The sequence below is a fragment of the Magnolia sinica genome, chromosome 1, assembly GCF_029962835.1.
Source record: "Magnolia sinica isolate HGM2019 chromosome 1, MsV1, whole genome shotgun sequence".
In the NCBI taxonomy this organism is placed as follows: domain Eukaryota; kingdom Viridiplantae; phylum Streptophyta; class Magnoliopsida; order Magnoliales; family Magnoliaceae; genus Magnolia; species Magnolia sinica.
Window position 1 is genome coordinate 114,860,001 of NC_080573.1, and position 19,379 is coordinate 114,879,379.

Consider the following 19,379-nt stretch of genomic DNA (forward strand, 5'->3'; position numbering starts at 1 on the left):
ATCCCTTTATCTCATAGCCCAAGCCCCACATCTCATGGGTTAGGACTTCGGCCGAACCCTCCTCATGGGCCCCAAATCACATGGGTACCGCCTCACACGAGCCCCCCCTCTCACGAGCCACCCACCTCGAGTGTATCCCTGCATCCCACAGACTACCCCACTCAAGCCTGGTGTGAAAATGCGCCTGCATTAATCACCCCCGATGAGGAGTCTCGAACACGAGACCTCTTGCTCTGATACCAATTTGATGCAGGACAATTAACCAATTGCTCTAAAAGCTCGAACTGTTAGAGCATAGCGAATCAATTCCTTTATCTCATAGCCCAGGCCCCACATCTCATGGGTTAGGACCTCGGCCGAACCCCCCTCGTGGGCCCCAAATCACATGGGTACCACCTCACACGAGTCACCCGCCTCACACGGGCCGCCCACCCCGAGTGTGTCCCCACATCCCACAGGCTACCCCACTCGAGCCCGGTGTGAAAATGCCCCTACATTATGGCGACTCCAAAATTGACCCCATAGGCTCTACCACACCTAGCAGGCCTTTGTCTCTACGTCGATAGTGACCAACACTTATGAGTGTAAACTACTAAAAATTTAATTGCAGTTTTATTATAATGTTGCCACCATAAAATTTAGTTGTTGTTTTCATTTTAATGGCACCACTAATCAATTTTAAAATTTGAAATAGAATATCTGGATATGTCCAACTGTGCCAACGCAAAGGCATCATGTAAAATCCTTTTGTGACTGACTGTGCAATAAGACATTTTTATACATTCAACATGCTTTTGTTGGTATATTAAAAAGCACCTTCAGTGAAGGTATCGATGAATCAAATCATCAATTGACTTTGACAGGAACAAGTGTTGATTTGAACTTCCAAAAGAAGGGTTACAATGTTGAATTTCAACAATGTTTATTGAATTCGCTTCACTTGGAAGTATTGCATTTGTAAAAGAGAGCATTGTGGTGTTCCCTTTGAATAACTTACTGCTCAAGTTTATCTATTGAATATTTGCTACTGTACTTGTAGCATTCAAGGCTCTTGGGAAGCTGATGTTGGATGTCGGATTGATGTTGGCTTATCACTGTGACCGATATGGTATGCTTGTTGCCTTTCGTTTTCTGCATTTAGATAAATTGTGTGAAAGTAGATTTGATTCTTTATGCCTCTTGTAAAATGGAGATATAGACAATCTGCTCAGTTAGAAAATGGATGTTCTGTGAAGTTAAATTCTTTTGTCAGTGCTAAATAGCATCTCAGTCCATGCATGAATGCATATGGTTTTTCCGTTGAAGAGAAACAGGAACAAGCTGGGTTGACTTTTATCTTGGAAAACAAATAGCTAGACAAGTAGATGAACTCTACTTTCTCAAATCTCATTGCATGGTTTTTCTCTTGTTGCTTAATAACTTGACTACCTTCATTGGATAAATTTTCCATGTTTGGAATGCTATAAAAGACTAATTAAAGATCCTTGTAATGCAGCACATACCAAATGTCTTTGCTGCACATTTTGTGGATTCTTTGATCGTTAAATAACTTTGCTTTTCTTTTTCTTTTTCTTTTATTTTTTGAAAGGGAACATAGATTTCCATTGTTTGTTGATGATTGCAATAATCAACTACAGCTTATTGTGTTTTGCCTTGGAGAATTCTTTGTGAAATTAGACAGAATCAGTCAGCTAATTATTGATTTTATGGAAGGTGAACAATGATCATGGAAGAAACTTTGTATTATATTTGTAAGTTTCAGATGTTTATGCCTGACTATGAAAGCTCAAAAATTGAACTTTTGAACCTGAATGTTGATAATAGGTGTTCTATATCTCATAATCATAAGGAACATTAATGGAGACTCTTTTCTCTTTTGGGTGAATGAGTTCTTTATGGAAAAGTTCTCTATTCTGATTAGGACTTGTTGATAGACCCTCTGTTTCTCTCTCTCCCTAGCCATTTTGCTTGCAATGCTCATCAACCACTTCTCACAGTTTAAAAAAAAAGAAAAAGTATTGAGTTTATCATGTTCTATAACCAGTGCTTATCAGCCCATTCTTTGAGACTTGATGGTAGCAAGAGGTTGATTTCTTTTATATTTTGGGCCCTGTTTTGTAGACGCCTAAAATGAGTTAATCTCATTTTAGTTAACAGTATTTATATATTAGAACTCTTGATCTCTAATACATAATTACTGTTAACTAAAATGCGATTAACGCATTTTTAGGCGTCTACCAAACAGAACCTTAGTTCTTTAATCCATAACAATTTGTCAATGAGAAAGGTTGAAGTTTGAACAGAATTTATGCTGGACAGTTATTCAATTACCTTTGTTCCTTTGATTATTTCATGTTAGAGTCCACTGGTGACTCTAAATGTCAGCTTATAACTTGCTTGATTTTGTTTTCCTGAGTTATAACATGTGCTTGGTGTCTTTTTTCAGAGTTATAAGATGTACCTTGTGTTTTTTTCTAAGTTAAATGGCCTTTTCATATGAAAGTCAAACTCAATTATATTTCTAGTTTTCAAAACATTTTAAAATCTTTATAGTATTGCAGGTTTATTTGTTATTTTTATTATGTTTCTTTTGTCCATTTAGTAGTTTCATGTAAGATCCCAAAATTTGTAAGTCTCACCCAAAACATATGATAAATGAGGAAATATATCTTTGAGAAAAATAAGTACACAATGTTTGATTATAACTTTGCTTGAGGAAAGTTATACATGTGGGCCCTACCATATGGTGATCCAAATTGTTCAGATGGAGGGCCCGTGGTGGACGGGACATACCTGAAAGGTCTCCCCTACGGTTGATCCTATCTGATTGAGCCTCTATTATATGTGGGCCATTGGTTTTAATTGTCCTTTTTTCATTGATGGATAGGATCATCTGATGGAGGATATATCAAAGAATGGTCCATCTAATTAGGTTATGGCAAGGTAAGCCATACCTATACTAGTGTTTTAAGTATTGACGATATCAGCCAATATATCCCACGATATATCTTGAATCCCACATGTGCAATGCGAAACACACAAGTAGTGGAATATATCCCATATGTTTGATCCGGTGAGCATTTTCGATTTTTATTTTTTTTATTTTTTCTCTCAATAAATCATGTTAAATCGGTATCGAATTGTTACAAATCCATGATTTTTCATGTTTTACATGAAAAATGATGGATTGGGAGCTTCGATTTTGAGATTTGGAGGAGATGGGCCGAGTTGCAGAAAATTGAAAAAAAAAAAAAACCAAAATTTCCCAATTTCTCACAAATCTGTTGCAATCTTTGTCTCTAATCATAAAATCAAACATGTATGTAACCTGATCTAGTGATTCTTCTTTTGCTTTTGAATGTATTGCTTGTGTTTCCACATGTCTTCGTACATTTATAAATTATATGAATATACCAATTCAGTTAGACAACGCATAGATTAGGAACCCATACAAAGAAAAGCTATTAGGTGCACTTGTTTTTTTTGTAATGTTTTGATTTATAAGTGTGTATTGATGTCTTTTTTAACAATCACTGAAGTTTCATTGAAAAATTCAACCAGTTTCCCAATTTTTCCCGATGTTTCCAACAACAGCTATACATTGCGCAATACAACCGATATATCCCATGTGATAACCGATACATATCCATGTCCCAAGGGTGCGATACGTAGTGAGATACCGATATTTCCAACACTGCCTATACCATTTCTGCATCAAACAAAATAGCACTTTCTTCCAATCAAACATCTTATGACAGTTCATAGTAAATATCATTCTTGTAGATCCATCATGTCGCTTAAATGTTACTTTGCGAAGAACCTTCTGTGCATGTGAGTTTGCTGATTCTTTATATTTTCAATTAGTAACCAAAGGGGACCAGTCGTGCAATGACGAAAGCCTCAAGCAGATACTTCTACGTTCTCGGTGCCACAAAGCTCGTCTGCTATATTACTTTCCAGCACCACAGAGGTGATTATTGCTTATCATGTTTATATTTTCTGAGTTTGTAAACAACAGTTTAGCTGCATGATTTCAATTTGCATTCACAAGGTTACATGGCAGTGTCTTTTGTGTATGTGGCTGATTTGATTTATAGATTCACTGCTTTCCATATTGAAATTAGAAATACAGTAGAGTAACGATAAATTACATAATGAATAGGCATAGATGCTAGAATTCAGTGAGATTTTTGTTCTACTCTTCTGGTCTTTCACTGGCTGAAATGTGTGACAATCAATAGCTTGTTGAATTGAATTCTATTATTCTTGAGAACTCCTGTTGACTAGATTTCTTTTTCTAAAGGATAATGGTGACTTATGCAAGGAAAGAGAATAATACATCAAGAAGGGGAAACAAATTTCCTATGAGAAGAGCAGGGGGAAGAACTCCCCTCTAACTAAAATATCTTCTAGCAAATTTGCCTCTCCGCCACTATGGACAAACATAATGTACAGCCTTGAAGAAAAGAAATGAATTTCATTGAACACAAAGAAATGCCATTGTCATGAAGGAGACCTCCAATGCCACGGGGGCCAGGAATCCTGTTTATTTGATGTGACTAAAAAAGAAGTGTGCCATATGCTTTTGAATTTAGCTCATATTAATTGTGTTTGTTGATATTGGAAAGGGGTTTTGTAGATTCCTACATCAATAATAGGGTATTTGCAAATACTCACATAAAAATGCAAATAACCATATTGTTAATTCGCCGTTATTGCAAGTACCCACATTCCGTTAGTTTTTTGTAACTTAAGTTAGCAGCCATTAGAAAATGACAAAAATAGCCATATGGAACATACCATAAAATTATACTCCATGGGAACATAAATCCTTTAATTCCCCTCCACATGGAACATACCACAAAATAATTTTAAATTCATTTTTTTAGTTGTGGAGAGAGAGAGAGAGGTTTTAGGGGACAAGTGGTTTTGTCATTTTTCAAAATATGCAAAGAAGTTGATGGTCGTTAGGAAATACTAACCAAAAGTGGGTACTTGCAATACCATGGATTAATGATGTGGTTATTTGCAAACGTATTATTTTTATGTGGGTATTGTAATAGGGCAAATACCCTATTATTTAGATTGTTATTTGCAAAAGCCTCTCATAGAAACATCCAATCAAAATATGGATATGCTTCAATGTTGTCATATGTGATCACATAATCGCATAATGCCATGCATATGGCATATGCGACCAGCATGGTATGCAATCACATGTCAAATAATGTAATCGCATATCTCATAATCACATATTCTGACCATTGGAGCGTTAATTTTTTTCCGAAGCTTTTGCCTATAAAAAGGCTCTACCCCCTTCTCCATTTAAAACATATCTTCTCTAAAGCTCTCATACACTCTCTCATTAAATCATTCTAAAGCCCTCCATTCTCTCTTAATCTCTTTCATAATTTCTCCAAGTCTTAGTCTTTACTATTTCGTTTGAAGGCAAGATCAGGTAAGAAAATGAATCACTACACTACCTACTTTTTTCATTCTTCAAGAAGCAAGAAGACAAGAAGAACACTACCTATGCTCTTATTTACTCTTTCTAGTTTCTATCTCTATTCTCTAATTCTCTTTTATTTTCTTATTCACTCTCTCTCTCTCTCTTCTCTCTCTCTCTCTCTCTCTCTCTCTCTCTCTCTCTCTCTCTCTCATTCTAATCTCTATTCTAACTTGTGTTATGTGATCTATTCTTTCATTAGAATTATCATTTATCAAGACTCAACTAGTTAACTCAAGAGTCAAGTCACCCAACATTCTCTTTTATTTTGTTTCGTTGTAATTTGTAAATTGTAATTGTATAAGTATTTGTGTTTGTGGCTCATTCATTCATTCTTAGTTTCTAGTTTCTAGTTTTCAGTTTCTACTCATTTATTTTATCAAGCATCAAGTGTGAAGACATTTACATCAAGATTCAAGACTCAAGACTTCAAGAGAGGTTCAACTTTCAAGACTTCCAAGTTCAATCTTTAAAAAATAAAAAAATAAAAAAAATTTAAAGGACTTCCAAGTTCAAGATTCGAGAATCATGAGACTCAAGACTCAATACTTCATTTTAAGCGATTTTAAGATTGTAATTTGTAACTCACCAGTCACCACCATAATCTCTCTCTCTCTCTCTCTCTCTCTCTCTCTCTCTCTCTCTCTCTCTCTCTCTCTCTCTCTCTCTCTCTACATTAGTATAATAGCATTTAATATTTAGTATTTAGTAATCAATATTTATTATTTACTTTGTTTAGTAACTAATTTGATATTTACTATTTAGTAGTTACTACATGTATCTTATTTGTCTAAGACTCTAATACACACGTGCTCATACACTAGCACACTACAGTCACTACTCACTACCTACTATCTAGTGTCATCATTTCTTCCCAATCTTCTACTTTGAAGCCGAAGTCAAATGACCCGGGTTGGAAGTATAGGCATTTTCAAAGTGCCAGTGAAAAGTCCCAGGTAGTGCGTGATCTATGTGGATTCAGAAGTTCCAGTGGTATTGGCTGGCATAAACAATACCTTGTGCATTATCGAAGTGCTAGTGAAAAGTCCCAGGTAGTGCGTGATCTATGTCGATTCATAAGTTCCGGTGGTATTGGCTGGCATAAACAATACCTTGTGCATGCATCGAGAGCAAATGCAAGAGCATGTCCCAATATTACTCCGGAGATCCGTAGGGAAATCATGGAGTACATGGACAAGCATGCTCAAAAAAGACATGACATAACGGCTATACAAGAATTTATGGAGAGAGAAGCTTATGAGGACATCGATGTAGTAGATTTGGATGAATCTACACCACCTACATCCATAGGGCGATCTAGATCGGCCACCAAAAAAGCCCTCAGGCATGGACCTATGGATAGGTACTATGGATCACATTTGGAAGATATGGTTAACCAAAAGGGTAAGTGCAACGGATGCAAAGTGGTTGTATCAAGTTGGTGTAGCTTTTAACATAGTAAAGATGAAGGGTTTCATACTAATGGTTGCAGCTATAGGTCAATTTAGACCTGGCTTGAAACTCCCTTCCTATCATGAAGTGATGGAGAGTTGCCTAACAAATGAGGTAGAGTTTACTAGAAACTTTATCTGTAAATACAAAGAAAGTTGGAAAATCTATGGTTGTTTGTTAATGGCCTATGGATGGACCAATAGATTCGTTCATTCATTGATAAACTTTCTTGTAAATTGTCCAACTGGGACAATGTTTTTAAAGTTGTGGATATATTGACCCATTCCCACACAACCAATTATTTATTCAAATTGTTAGATAGTGTAATTGAAGCGGTAAGAGAGGAATATATTGTCTAAGTTATCACGGACAGCGCAACTAATTATATAGTTGTCGGTCACCTTCTTATGGAGAAGAGGCGACGTTTATTTTGGACACCGTGCGTGGCACATTGTATTGATATAATATTAGAAGATGTAGGTACGTACGTTATATCTTAAAGTAATTACTAGGGCTAGGAGAATCATGATTTTTATGTACAAGCATGCCTTCTTCTCCATTACATGAGAAACCACCTTGGGTGCTTCCGTTAACCATGACCCGCAACAACTTTCTTAACACTACAAAGGTTAAATTCGAAGAAAGTTTAACTTTGGTCCTTTGTAGTGTCAGCCAATTGAAATAATCAACCTGGTCAAAGAAGGAATGAAAGTTAGTCCAACAAATCATTCTTTCCCAATCATTTTGGAATCAAGTGGTAAAGGCCTTAAAATCATCGGAACCCTTAGTAAGTGTGTTGGGATTGGTGGATGGTGATGAAAAGCCACCCATGGGCTATATCTACGATGCGATGGAGAGGGCTAGAAACAAAATCATGGAACACTTCAACTATAAAGAATGTGATTACCAACCCATCCTAAATATTATAAATGTTAGATGGGGCAACCAAATGTCATCCCCATTATATTCATCTGCTTACATCCTTAATCTGGCTGTATTCTTTGCGTCTACCGATTGAACTGTGACAACGGCGTTGCATATGGTTGGATTTCTTAGCGCTCTAGAAAGAATGGTTCCAGAAAAAGACCAACATGATAAAATTTCTCGTGAGCTGGACTTCTACAGGAAGAGTGCATGGGTTTGGTTAAGAGAGATTGTTATTAAGCATAGAAGTATGAAATTGCCAAGTATGCAATTCTACGAAGTTTTATAGCTTACAATGTAAGAAGTCTATGTGAGAAAGTTTCTAACTTAAACGTATTTGCACAGCTGACTGGTGGTTTATGTATGGAGTTGACTTGACTAGGATAGATTCAACACTATAGATGTTGGCCATGAGAATTCTTGGCCTTGCGTGTTCTTTGAGCGGTTGTGAGTGCAACTGGAGTACATTCGAGTCGGTAAGTTTTACAACTTAAAGTTATATAATTCACTTTCAGTTTCAAATTTCAATGCTAAATTGCTAATTCATGTTTTAAATATTATAAAAATTCACACAAAAAAAAATAAATCGTCTCAGACAACAAAAACTGAACAACCTGGTTTTATTCAGTATAACTAGAAGTTGCGGAAAAGATTTTAGGCTAGGCAAGAAATGCCTGGATTCTACGATCCTATCAATTTAGATGATTTGGGGGCAGATAGTGAGTGGCTTGTGGGGATAGAGAATCCAGTCTTTGCCGGCGAGTCCCTTACATGGGCCCAAGTTGAAGACGTCGCTTATGGATCGACACCTAGCGAAGGTTCTTAATAGCGGAGAAGAGGAGTTCGAGGGGCAAGCAGTAGCATGAGGCCTACTAGTAGTCAAGGAGAAGAAGATGATACTGAGATTGAAGAAGTACAAGAAGAAGATGCTCGACCATTAGACGTGGATGATCAACTTGTGTAGACAGATGATGAAGAAACAGAAAAAGATGAATTGTATGTTGAAGAAGGAAATGACTCTGACGATGATGACGACGATGGTGGTGGTGGTGATGTGCCACAATGGGAGAGGGAACAATGTGTATAGTAGATTAGTAGTTTGTACTTTGTAGATTTTGTTTATCAATTAAAGTATTAAATTTTTATTAATAAGTTGTTGAGTTGTTAATTTTTAGTTTTTTATATCTTATGGTTAATGGTTTAACTTAGTTATTAGTTATTATAGCTTTAGATAGTACAGTAATAGTACACAAATTAGTTTGAAAATTGAAATAGATAAACAAAACCAAATTAAAGTAGTCAAGTCTTTGTGGGGAAAAATCAGATTTTTTTCCCATTTTTTTGTTTTTAAAAAAAAAAAAAAAAAGATGTGCGATCGCATAAGCTATCACACATGGTGGGCCGTATACAATCACTTAGGCGATTTGACAACATTGATTTGCTTTCACAAATTTCCAACTGGGCCGATGGTGAAAATTAATAGAAACCATGTCAGAATTGGTGTGTATCCAAACAGCCATTGCGTCAATCAATTTTCAGTCAGCTACATTACTAGTAATGCTACGGCATGTATTCCATGGAACATCTAGAAGTGGAAGACACTGGTCTCTCTTCAGGAGTTATTTCAGTAGATTGCCACCTAAAATCCTTGTGAAAATTTGTTGTCTCTAATCAGAACATTGATATAAGGACCCGGCATATGATAAAATTACAAATTCCTTTCTGCCACAAGGAATGACATGGATGATGTTACAAAAAAAGTTTCTGCACAAACATATCCTGTAGGTCATTACTTATTTATCAGTCTGTTGTTGTTGTCTTGCCATGTGGGTTAACACACGCCCCCCCCCCCCCCCCACCCTTCTCCTTATGCTTGGGGTAAGCTATTTGTTGGGATGCTGAGCAGTTTCTAGGGGAATCCCATGACTAAAGGTGCATTTGGTTTGGACGTACTGTCAAATTGCAACTGGCTGGACCTCAGAAGCAACAGGTAGGCTTTGCCTCAGGGGCATTGAGGAAATGGAATGATCAAGCTTCTGCTTCTCACGTTTCCACCCAAAGTCATGTGTGAGTTATGTATAGGGAAGGTCGTGAATATATCTCACTTTTGGTGCTATCCTGTCAAGTTGGCATTGGGAACCAGGAAATTCCAAAAAAAAACCTCAATATTTCGAACGATCTTCCATAGCACAGTTTAAATTATCTTCAACCTGTGATTCTTCACTAGAAACTATTCCTAGTTTTAAAGCTTGTTTCTGTTCTTCATTTTCTCTCCATGTGTGGGATGCCATTGTTATGTCCTCGTTCTAGCTCATTATGTGCCTTTTATCACCACAAGTGACAAATAGATGTACAATTAGCTTATTCCTTATTGGAACTATTTCATGCTCCAGAAACTAGACGAGCTGTAATAGGCTTGCCGGGGGCATGAAATGCTGTGAATGTCGCAACTACAGACGACTACTGTGTCAGCTTGTAGCCATGTAAACCAGTTAGTTAATAACCTTGTTCAACTACTTGTCCCAAATTCCAAGCTTGCACAATTCTCACTAATGAGGGCACTAATTTAGCCTCTGTCCTTGGACATTGCGTCGTTGATTGGGCTGAACTAAAGTTCGTGACAAATAACTGAGCCTGGCGCTCTAATTTTGAATCTAGGGAAAGAAACCGTGTAGCTGAAATAACTCACTTAGAACACCTTTTAAAGGATTATGTGGTGCGATTGGATCAAATAAGCCCTTATGGAATGAATACTCAACTGCTTGTGAACCGTTGGGTACGGTCTTTTTCCATCTTTGTTCATTTACTCTTTCACCCGCAAGCCTTTGTCCCCTTACAATCAAAATTTGGCTCTCCTATTTGAGCAAACTCTTTGTTCACCAGAGGAATGCTCATCTGCGCACCAGTTCTCACGAGAACTCGTGAGAAGTTTTTGAGAACTCATCTCCCGTGACGTAAGTGCAAGATCAGAACCATCCACGTGATGCAACACCCCATGAAACCTCTAGAGCCCAACTTTTACCCTGATCCAATACGTTGGTGGGCCATGGCAAAAGAGAGAGGCAAATCAAGGGAGGAAACTGTTTTGTTTTTCCATGGGGCACTAAAGTTTTGGACCAGGGTAAAAGTTGGGCCAAGGGGGTTTCATGGGGGCTGCATCACATGGACGGTTCAGATCTTGCACTCATATCACGGGAGATGAGTTCTCAAAAAGTTCTCACAAGTTCTTGTGAGAACTAGTGCGCGAGTGAGCATTCCTCTTGTTCACCATATATGTATGTATTTGATGGGCTAGACTACTACATGCATTTTCGCCATTTCTTAAATGGTGTACATATGACTGAGATACATGTAAGTCAATCAAGACCAGTGTTTTAAATATTGGCCGATATATCTTGTATCCCACCAGTGCGATACGAAACGCACAAGTAGTGCGATATATCCCACATGTTTGATCTGGTGAGCATTTTCGAATTTTGATCCATTTATTTTCTGTAAATCATGTTAAATTAGTGTCAAATTGTTAGCATGAAAAATCATGGATTGGGAGCTTCAATTTCAAGATTTGGAGGAGATGGGCCGAGTTGTGGAAATTTGAAAAAAATCAAAGTTTCCCAATTTCTCGCAAATCATTTGCAATCTTTGTGTCCAAACATCAAATCAAGCATGTGTGTAACCTAATCTAGTGATTCTTCTTTCGCTTTTGAATGCATTGCTTGTGTTTCCACACGTCTTCTTACATTTATAAATTATATGAATAAACATTGTTATACTTGCATCAATTCAGTTAGACAACGCATAGATTAGTACCCCATACAAAGAAAACATATTATGTGTACTTGCTTTTTGTAACATTTTGATTTATAAGTGTGTATTGCTGTCTTTTTTAACAATCACTGAAGTTTCATTGAAAAATTCAACCAATTTCCCAATGTTTCCCCATGTTTCCAACAACAGCGATACATTACACGATACGACCGATATCTCATGCGATAACCGATATGTATCCGTATCCCAAGAATGCGATACATAACGCGGTACCGATATTTCGAACACTGATCAAGACCATCCAAATTGTGGACCTTGCTGTCTTTGGAGCATATTTCAAATAACTACACTGACTGTATGATCCTAACCATGTAATTGGTGGCCATCAGTTGGTTAAAAAACAGTCAGCAGTCAAACCTCAATGGCAAATATCTGATGGATAAGATCATCTGATCAGTGTGATTTTTAGCCTATACTCCATCCATAATGGGTCCTGCGATTTGGACTGTTCTTTATCGATGTACTCGTCTGCAATGTGTATGTTGGATTTGTCACAACTATGTGTCTAATCCATATTTGATTCTATTAGTTATATTATTTCGTATCATCTATGATGTAATGAGATGGATGTGTGGGAAAACTAGGTAGGATGGAATTAAGAATAAGGTCATTTGAAGCAACCTGGGAGCAGAGCCCTAATTGGAGATAAAATTATGGAGAGCCAATTGAGATGGTTTGACCATGTGCTAAGAACACTGGATAAGGCCCTTGTAAGGAAGGGAACTTTGATTATAGTTGAAATAGGATTCATAAAGCTGATCCCAACATTTTACTGGCACAAACATCTCTCTCAGAAGATTGCTTCTTCAGTCACAGGTTACAACTTTTTTTTTCCATAGAATTCTGAGTACAGAGGGGAAAAAAAAAGATTGATGCTTTTGCTATTCTCATGGATGAATATTTAACAATTCCTGGAATATTTTGCAATTATCTTGCAGTGATTGTACCCAAGATCTTGGCACCATGTCATCATGGTGTGGATGGCATACTGACTTTGGTTCTCTTACAGGTGATAGATTTGCTTCCACAACCTTTCTACTTTCTTTTTTCTCGTTAAATCTTAGAAGGGTATGTAGAATTCATATTTTCATTTATTCTCTGCTTCCAAACATGTAACTGCCCAATGTCCATTTTTGCAAGAAAGAATCAGAAATATATTATTCTTTTCATGTCTAATATATCATTACTGTGAAATTTCTATTCTGCCTATCCGTGGATAATCCTATATATCTGTAGTTGAGCTGCTTGATAAGTATTCTGACCAGACATTACATTTCCTTCACCTGGCAAACTCTGAACTTGTATAATTATTAATCTTGATTGAGGCATTAACTTCCTCTTTTTGATGCCATATGTAGGTCTTACCTGTGGTAAGTTTACAAGAGATGGTGTAGAAATAGCATGCCCTGATAGTGCTGCTGGCCTTTATATTCGAACACGAACTGATCAGATTGTCAAAGTAAACTTTCCAGTTCCTTATTTGGCCTTGAAAATTTTCTAATACCTTAGAAATGTTCATGTTGTCCTAGATTCATTTGTCAATGAGTTGATGAATATTTCGTGTTGATGCATTGTGACCACACATGTGGGCCACCCTGGCCAGACATGTGGTCCCACTGTCACTCATGTGTCATATGTTTGGGTTTGTGTTGAGCCTTTGTTATATGCTTGGGCTATAATATTTAGGCCCATAGGTCATGGTTTATTTTATCTTTTAGTCAAAGGGGTATAATTGTAATTTTCTTGTATTAAGTGATTGCTCTAATTATGATAAAAGAGAAGTGGGGGCATGTAGAGCATTCTAAGCTCTCCTCTTCTTTTCCTTTTCCTCTTGCTTTTTTTTTTTTTTCTTTTCTTATCCATTTACTACAAGGTATCAAAGCGTAAGTTATTCTATACCTCTCTCTCCCATCTTTGTCTTCTTTGTGGGGAAACCCTAACGTGCTTGGGGCTGACCCAATCTAATCCCTTTCCCTCATTGTACCACCACTTGGTGAGTGATTTAATCATGTTCAACAAAGGGGCGTAAGGCTCATTTTTATGTTGTACCCATATGATGGGTTAAAGTGGGCCATCTCTTATCTACAACTGAATCTATGTTCAATACATATTTTCATTCTAGCAAGGAGATGAGTGTGGGAGAGTACGATTTTGCCTTGGGGGGCATGTGGGAAGAATTGAATGTATATCAGTTGATGTCAACAGACATTAAGACTGTGTGAAGACACATATGGAGAAATCCTATGTTGTCAAATTCCTTTCTAGTCTCAAACCTGAGTTCGAACTCGTGAGAGCTTAGATTCTTGGAGGAAGTGAGATCCCATTAGTCATAGAGGCTTTCGCCAGAGTTCAATGTACATTTATCTCTGCATCTGACAAAGGTTATGGAGGGAGTTGAGGTGGTCATGGTCCCGGTGGTCGGTTTGGGGGTAGAAACTCAGGGGAGGTCGTGTTGGAGGCAGGATTACTTATGGTGATTGTGGGACAGATTTTGGTGATTGCTATGGTCGTGCTAAACGATATTGCACACATTATGGCCTCAACAATCACACAATTAATACATGTTGGGACCTAGTGGGAAAGTCAGCTCGGGCTAATGAAGTTTGCTCATTGGATGATGGTTCTGGAGGGAATGCGTTCAAGTTTGCCACTCCTGTTGAGTCAAGTACTTTAGTTGACACAATATTATGTCTAATAATGAATATACCAAGCTTCTGAGAGATAACTCCACCTTTGACTCCTCTACAACTACTTTTGCCCAGTCTAATACAATTTGTTTTACTTCTTCTGAGTGTCCCTTGGATTCTAGCACTTCCTATCACATTACCAGTAAGCGTAGAATGCTATCTCAGTTAGCCCGGTCCTCATCCATCTCTTTTGTGACACTAGCTGATGGTACATCAACTCATGTATATAGGTGGGCATGGTCTGTCCTACTCTAGGTCTCTCATTATCTTCAATTTGTACATTCCTAAGTATCTTTTAAGCTTATTATCTATCACTACATTAAGTAAAGCCCTAAATTGTTCTATTAAATTCTATCCTTCCTGTTGTGAGTTTCAAGATCTAAAGATGTAAATGATGATTGGTGGAGGACATTAATTAAATGGACTCTATTACCTCAATCATGGAATAACTGGGACTAGGGTTGCGTTACAGACCAATGTCACTTCTTGTCAATGGCATTCCAGGCTTGGTCACCCACCTTTAAATAGTTTGAAGAGTCTTTTCCCGTCTTTGTCATATGTGTTCAGGCTTGAGTGTGAAGCTTGTGAGTTAAGTAAGCATCATAAAGTCTTTTTTTTGTTCTTTCAGGTGAGGACAAAGTGATAAACCCTTTTACTAGGTACATTCAGATGTTCAGGGTCCGGCTTATGTTTCCAATTTATCTGATTTTAAATACTTTTTTAATCTTTGTGGATGATTGCTCTAGCTTGACATGGTTATATTTGATGAAAGGCCATTATGAGGTATTTACGTGTTTTAAAGAATTTCATATGCAAATACAAACTCAGTTTGATGCTAAAGTGTGTATTCTAAGATCTGACAATGCTAAGGAATATACATTGAATTATTTTTGTTCCTCTTTTTTATTCCATGGCATCATTCATCAAACATCATGTGCACACACCACAACCAAATGAAGTTGCAAAGCATAAAAATCGTCGTTTATTGGAGGTTGTTAGGGCATTGTTGTTAAATATGAAGGCTTGGAAATGCTTTTTGAGTGATGCAATTTTGATTGCATGTTCTCTCATAAACCCGATGCCTCCATCAGTCTTAGGTGGTAAAACTCCTTTTTTTATCATATATTCCCAACGTCAATTGTTTTCAACTCCTAAAGTTTTTTGGTGTATATGCTTTGTAAATCAATTTGACTATGTTTCTTATAAATTGAACCCAAGGCTATAAAGTGTGTTGTTTTTAGGATACTCTTATTGTTCACAACCCCAAGTGTAGGGTCACGATGTAGTAATAATCTCGGTAAGACCGAGGTCGAATCCACAAGGACTGATCTTGTGCGTTTCTGAAATTAACTAGAAGTAGAACTAGAAGAAGATGTAAAACTAATTCTGAAGTGATTGAGAGAGTAATTGTGAATTAAGTAATTAAAACTAAGAATTAAAAGGTGGGAACTAGAATTTAAAGGTGGGAACTAGGGTGCCAAGGATCCACTTGTAGTGATCAGGGAGCGCTCTTGCTTGATTCAAGTAACACAATTAGAATTGGAGTCCTATCCTATCCAATTGGAAAATACATCAATAAAACCAAATCTGAACTTCCATTAACCTAATTCTCAATAAAGGAGAACTATGATAATTGGCAAGGATTCCATCACCAAACCATGCCCAAGAGACAATGGCAAATAATAGGATTTACCATTCTCATAATCTCAAAACAGGAGAATTGTGAAGATTAAGAAGGATTCCATCACCTTACTATGCCCAAGGGACGATGGTGAACAACAGGACTTACTAATTTCACAATCTCAAATCAGGAAAAGAAGATACTCAAAGCTATTGCAGATCTACTGTAATTTAACTCACAATAAACCATTAAAAACTGAAAGTATTCCTTAAATATCAAAATGGAATCCATGGAGTTCAACATAAACATGAATCAAAGCAATAGAAGCATCTCATCATGCTACAAGCTTCACCTCTTAATCCTAGTTAAGAGGTTTAGCCAACCATAGACATGATTGGATCTAAAACCCTAGAAGAAAGCATGAAAACAACAAAGGAAGAAGAAAAACTCTTGGTGACGGTTTCTCCATCCTTTTGCTCCACTCCTTGAACCCTAAAAGATGCTTAGAAACATCCTATGGAGTCTTATTTATAGTTTTGGAACTTCAACTTTCGCACCTAGTTGGAAAACTCTAGAAACCGTCTCAAATTTATGCAATTTGCTAAAATAGACTTCACTCTGCGCAGTTTCCCAAAATAGACTTCACTCTGCGCAATTTCACAAAATAACCTAGAGTTTCAGAATATACTTTTTCAGGACGATTTCAGGATTCATTTTCTTCACTTCAAATTTTTTATTCTCTTCATTTCTCGATTTTCTTGGATCTTTGGCATGTGAATTCTTCAATCTTAGTCTCCTAAGATCCATCCCTTGCCTTGGTGATTCTTAAGCATTAAATCCATGCTTTTAGCACCCTTTTCAATCCAAGCTCTTAAATTCACCTTGCAACACAAACATGAGTAAATAGTACATTAAGCATTATCATGTTCGTAAAACCAATATATAAATGGGGGATAATATGCAATATTTAACCCTCAATACAATCCCCAACCAGCATTTTGCTAGTTCCGAGCAAAGTATGCGAAAAATATTTCAAGAACCATAAGATAATTTCTATAAGCTCAAGTGGTTTTAAAAAAACAATCCAGATAATAGAATTCTAAATACATCAATGTTAGGCATTACCTTCTCCTAAACTCTAGCACTCGGTAAGTTTCATAATCAAGTTCAAAGCATTAATCCTCCAATTAGAACAATTCCAAACATTGAGTTTCATGGGTGTATAATGAAGTTTAGACTTATCATAATCAAAGGTTCAATTCGTCACTTTCATGATAACATTGATAATTAAAAGAGCATTCAGGACAACCAAAACATAAACCGAAACTTGCCTTACAGTTCATCTTTTAGTTCCCTCTTTTATTCCTCCAGCTTTTGATTTTTCCATCGATGGCTTTCACGTTATGTCAACCTTTTTAAAGATCTTTAATAGATAGCCATTTTCAAAGACAACTGTTTTTTTTTTTTTTAGCTGGGTATTTTCTTTTTCTTTCTTTTCAATTCTTCCCATTGAACATGATGGACAAATTCCCCAGGTTAGTTTCTTCTATGCTTAATAATCATCAAGTTAACAATTCAATATCAAACTAACACTTTAATGTGTAAGCTGGATGTAACATGAGAAATCATGACTCAATCAATGTTTAAAACTTCTAATCAAGGATCAATGACTTAACTTAATTTTGAGATCTCCCAAGTGACTAAAATCTAAGAAACATAAGGCATCAACATTAAGTATCTTGTAATTCTAATTCATGGATTAACTTCGAGATCACTTAAATTTGCAGAAATTTCAAAAAAAAATTCTCAATTTTTCACAAGTTCACCCAAAGACTAAGAAAACAACTGATTAGCCTACCTAATCCACACCCCCCAACCTAAAATTTACATTGTCCTCAATGTAAAAGAGATAAGCATTCAATGCAAATGAGGCAACGAAAAGAAAAGGGAAGTGGTGGTAAGGTAGTACCTGAAGAAGGAATTCTGAGGTTTTTTTTTTTTTATCAAAATATCTCAATGTGAAGATGGGTTAGCACAAGAATTAAACCATCAAAAAGCAAACTTTCCTAAACAGCAAAGAGCAAACTATCGTAAATAGCAAAAAGAAAACTATCCTAATCATAAATCCTTTGAAAGCAATAAACCTAACTAGAAAAACAGGGGAAAGCTACTTAGTCATGCCGCAAGGTTCCTCCTCCAGCCAGTATCTTGATAAATTTCTCAGTAGGTTTCGTAACAAGATCATCCAAAAGCCCTTTTTGCAATAGGCTTAGATGCCGGAAGCATGATTTTCAAGAGAAATTTTTAGACCTCAGCATAAAGTTTCCTTTTAATCTCCTAAGGTGTCCAAAGTACATATGATTCACCCGAGACAGAAAGTTTCAAAGTTAGCGCAACATGGTGAATCAGAGACTACAAGTAAATAAAATTCAGAGAAATTCTCAGTAGGTGATGTAGTCTCAACATATTCCGAAGTTTTAGGCTTCAGTTCAACTTTCAGCTCCTCCCTTAATGGCAAACATTCAAGATCTGTGGAAAAGGGGGCTTCAGAATAAGGGTTCTTTCGGTCAATAACAACCACCGAGGTATTGTTTTGCAAGGCATCCATTACTTATTTTATCATGGGATCATTTGAATCTACAAAATATGCCAAGCGATTTTTCAGAGAGTTGAGATAGTCAGTTGAGAAGCTTATTTTCCACATTGAGGTCTATGATGATATGCCCAATGATTCCTTTATCTTCTCTTAGAATAGAGGGAAACATGATCTTTTGTTCTTCACCTTGATGAGAGTCAATTGTCACCGGATACATCTCGCCTTGCCCTGCATAGACAAATTATGGATCAGTAGGCGTTCATTGCTACTACTCAGTAGAGACTATATCGTCAAGGGTTGACAGCTCAAATGATGACCTTAACTGGGTGGTTTCAAATTCCAGAGTCATATCGAGCGACTCGTCCATCTCCCTAATCATATTATAATCTAAATCGGGGGAGTGGTCTACACACGCCTCAAAAGAGTCATGCAGTTCACTTGAAAGGGACTCTTCCTCCATATGTAAATCAAACGTGTCAGATAGGTAGAGTAGATCATTATGGTCGACAATGTCCTGTATCTCATGATCACTTTCTTGAACCATAATTGAAATTGATTCCGGTGAATCTTGGGCTGTAAACTTATGATTCTCATCCCAATATTTATCATCTTCCAATTCAGTACAGTTCACAAGTGGGATGAGATCACTTTCCTCAGACTATTTTCCTAGGTTGAGTTGAGGCTCGAATAAACTAGCCTCTTCCTCCTCATTGAAGTCAAGTGTGTCATATAACTGGAGCGTGTAAATATCATTATATTTGAAAG

The 19,379-nt window shown here is 36.9% G+C and overlaps 1 protein-coding gene across 4 annotated transcripts in view; it reads left to right on the forward strand.

The window, feature by feature from the left end:
• The window catches only part of LOC131254869 (uncharacterized), a 134,945-nt gene that overhangs the window by 92,818 nt on the left and 22,748 nt on the right, over window positions 1–19,379 (forward strand). For all 4 annotated transcript variants that reach the window (XM_058255573.1, XM_058255586.1, XM_058255590.1 and 1 more), the window contains 4 exons: window positions 1,040–1,108; window positions 3,865–3,970; window positions 12,649–12,719; window positions 13,069–13,169. In XM_058255573.1, the coding sequence (XP_058111556.1) occupies window positions 1,040–1,108; window positions 3,865–3,970; window positions 12,649–12,719; window positions 13,069–13,169 (347 nt within the window). The remainder of the gene's footprint in view (window positions 1–1,039; window positions 1,109–3,864; window positions 3,971–12,648; window positions 12,720–13,068; window positions 13,170–19,379) is intronic.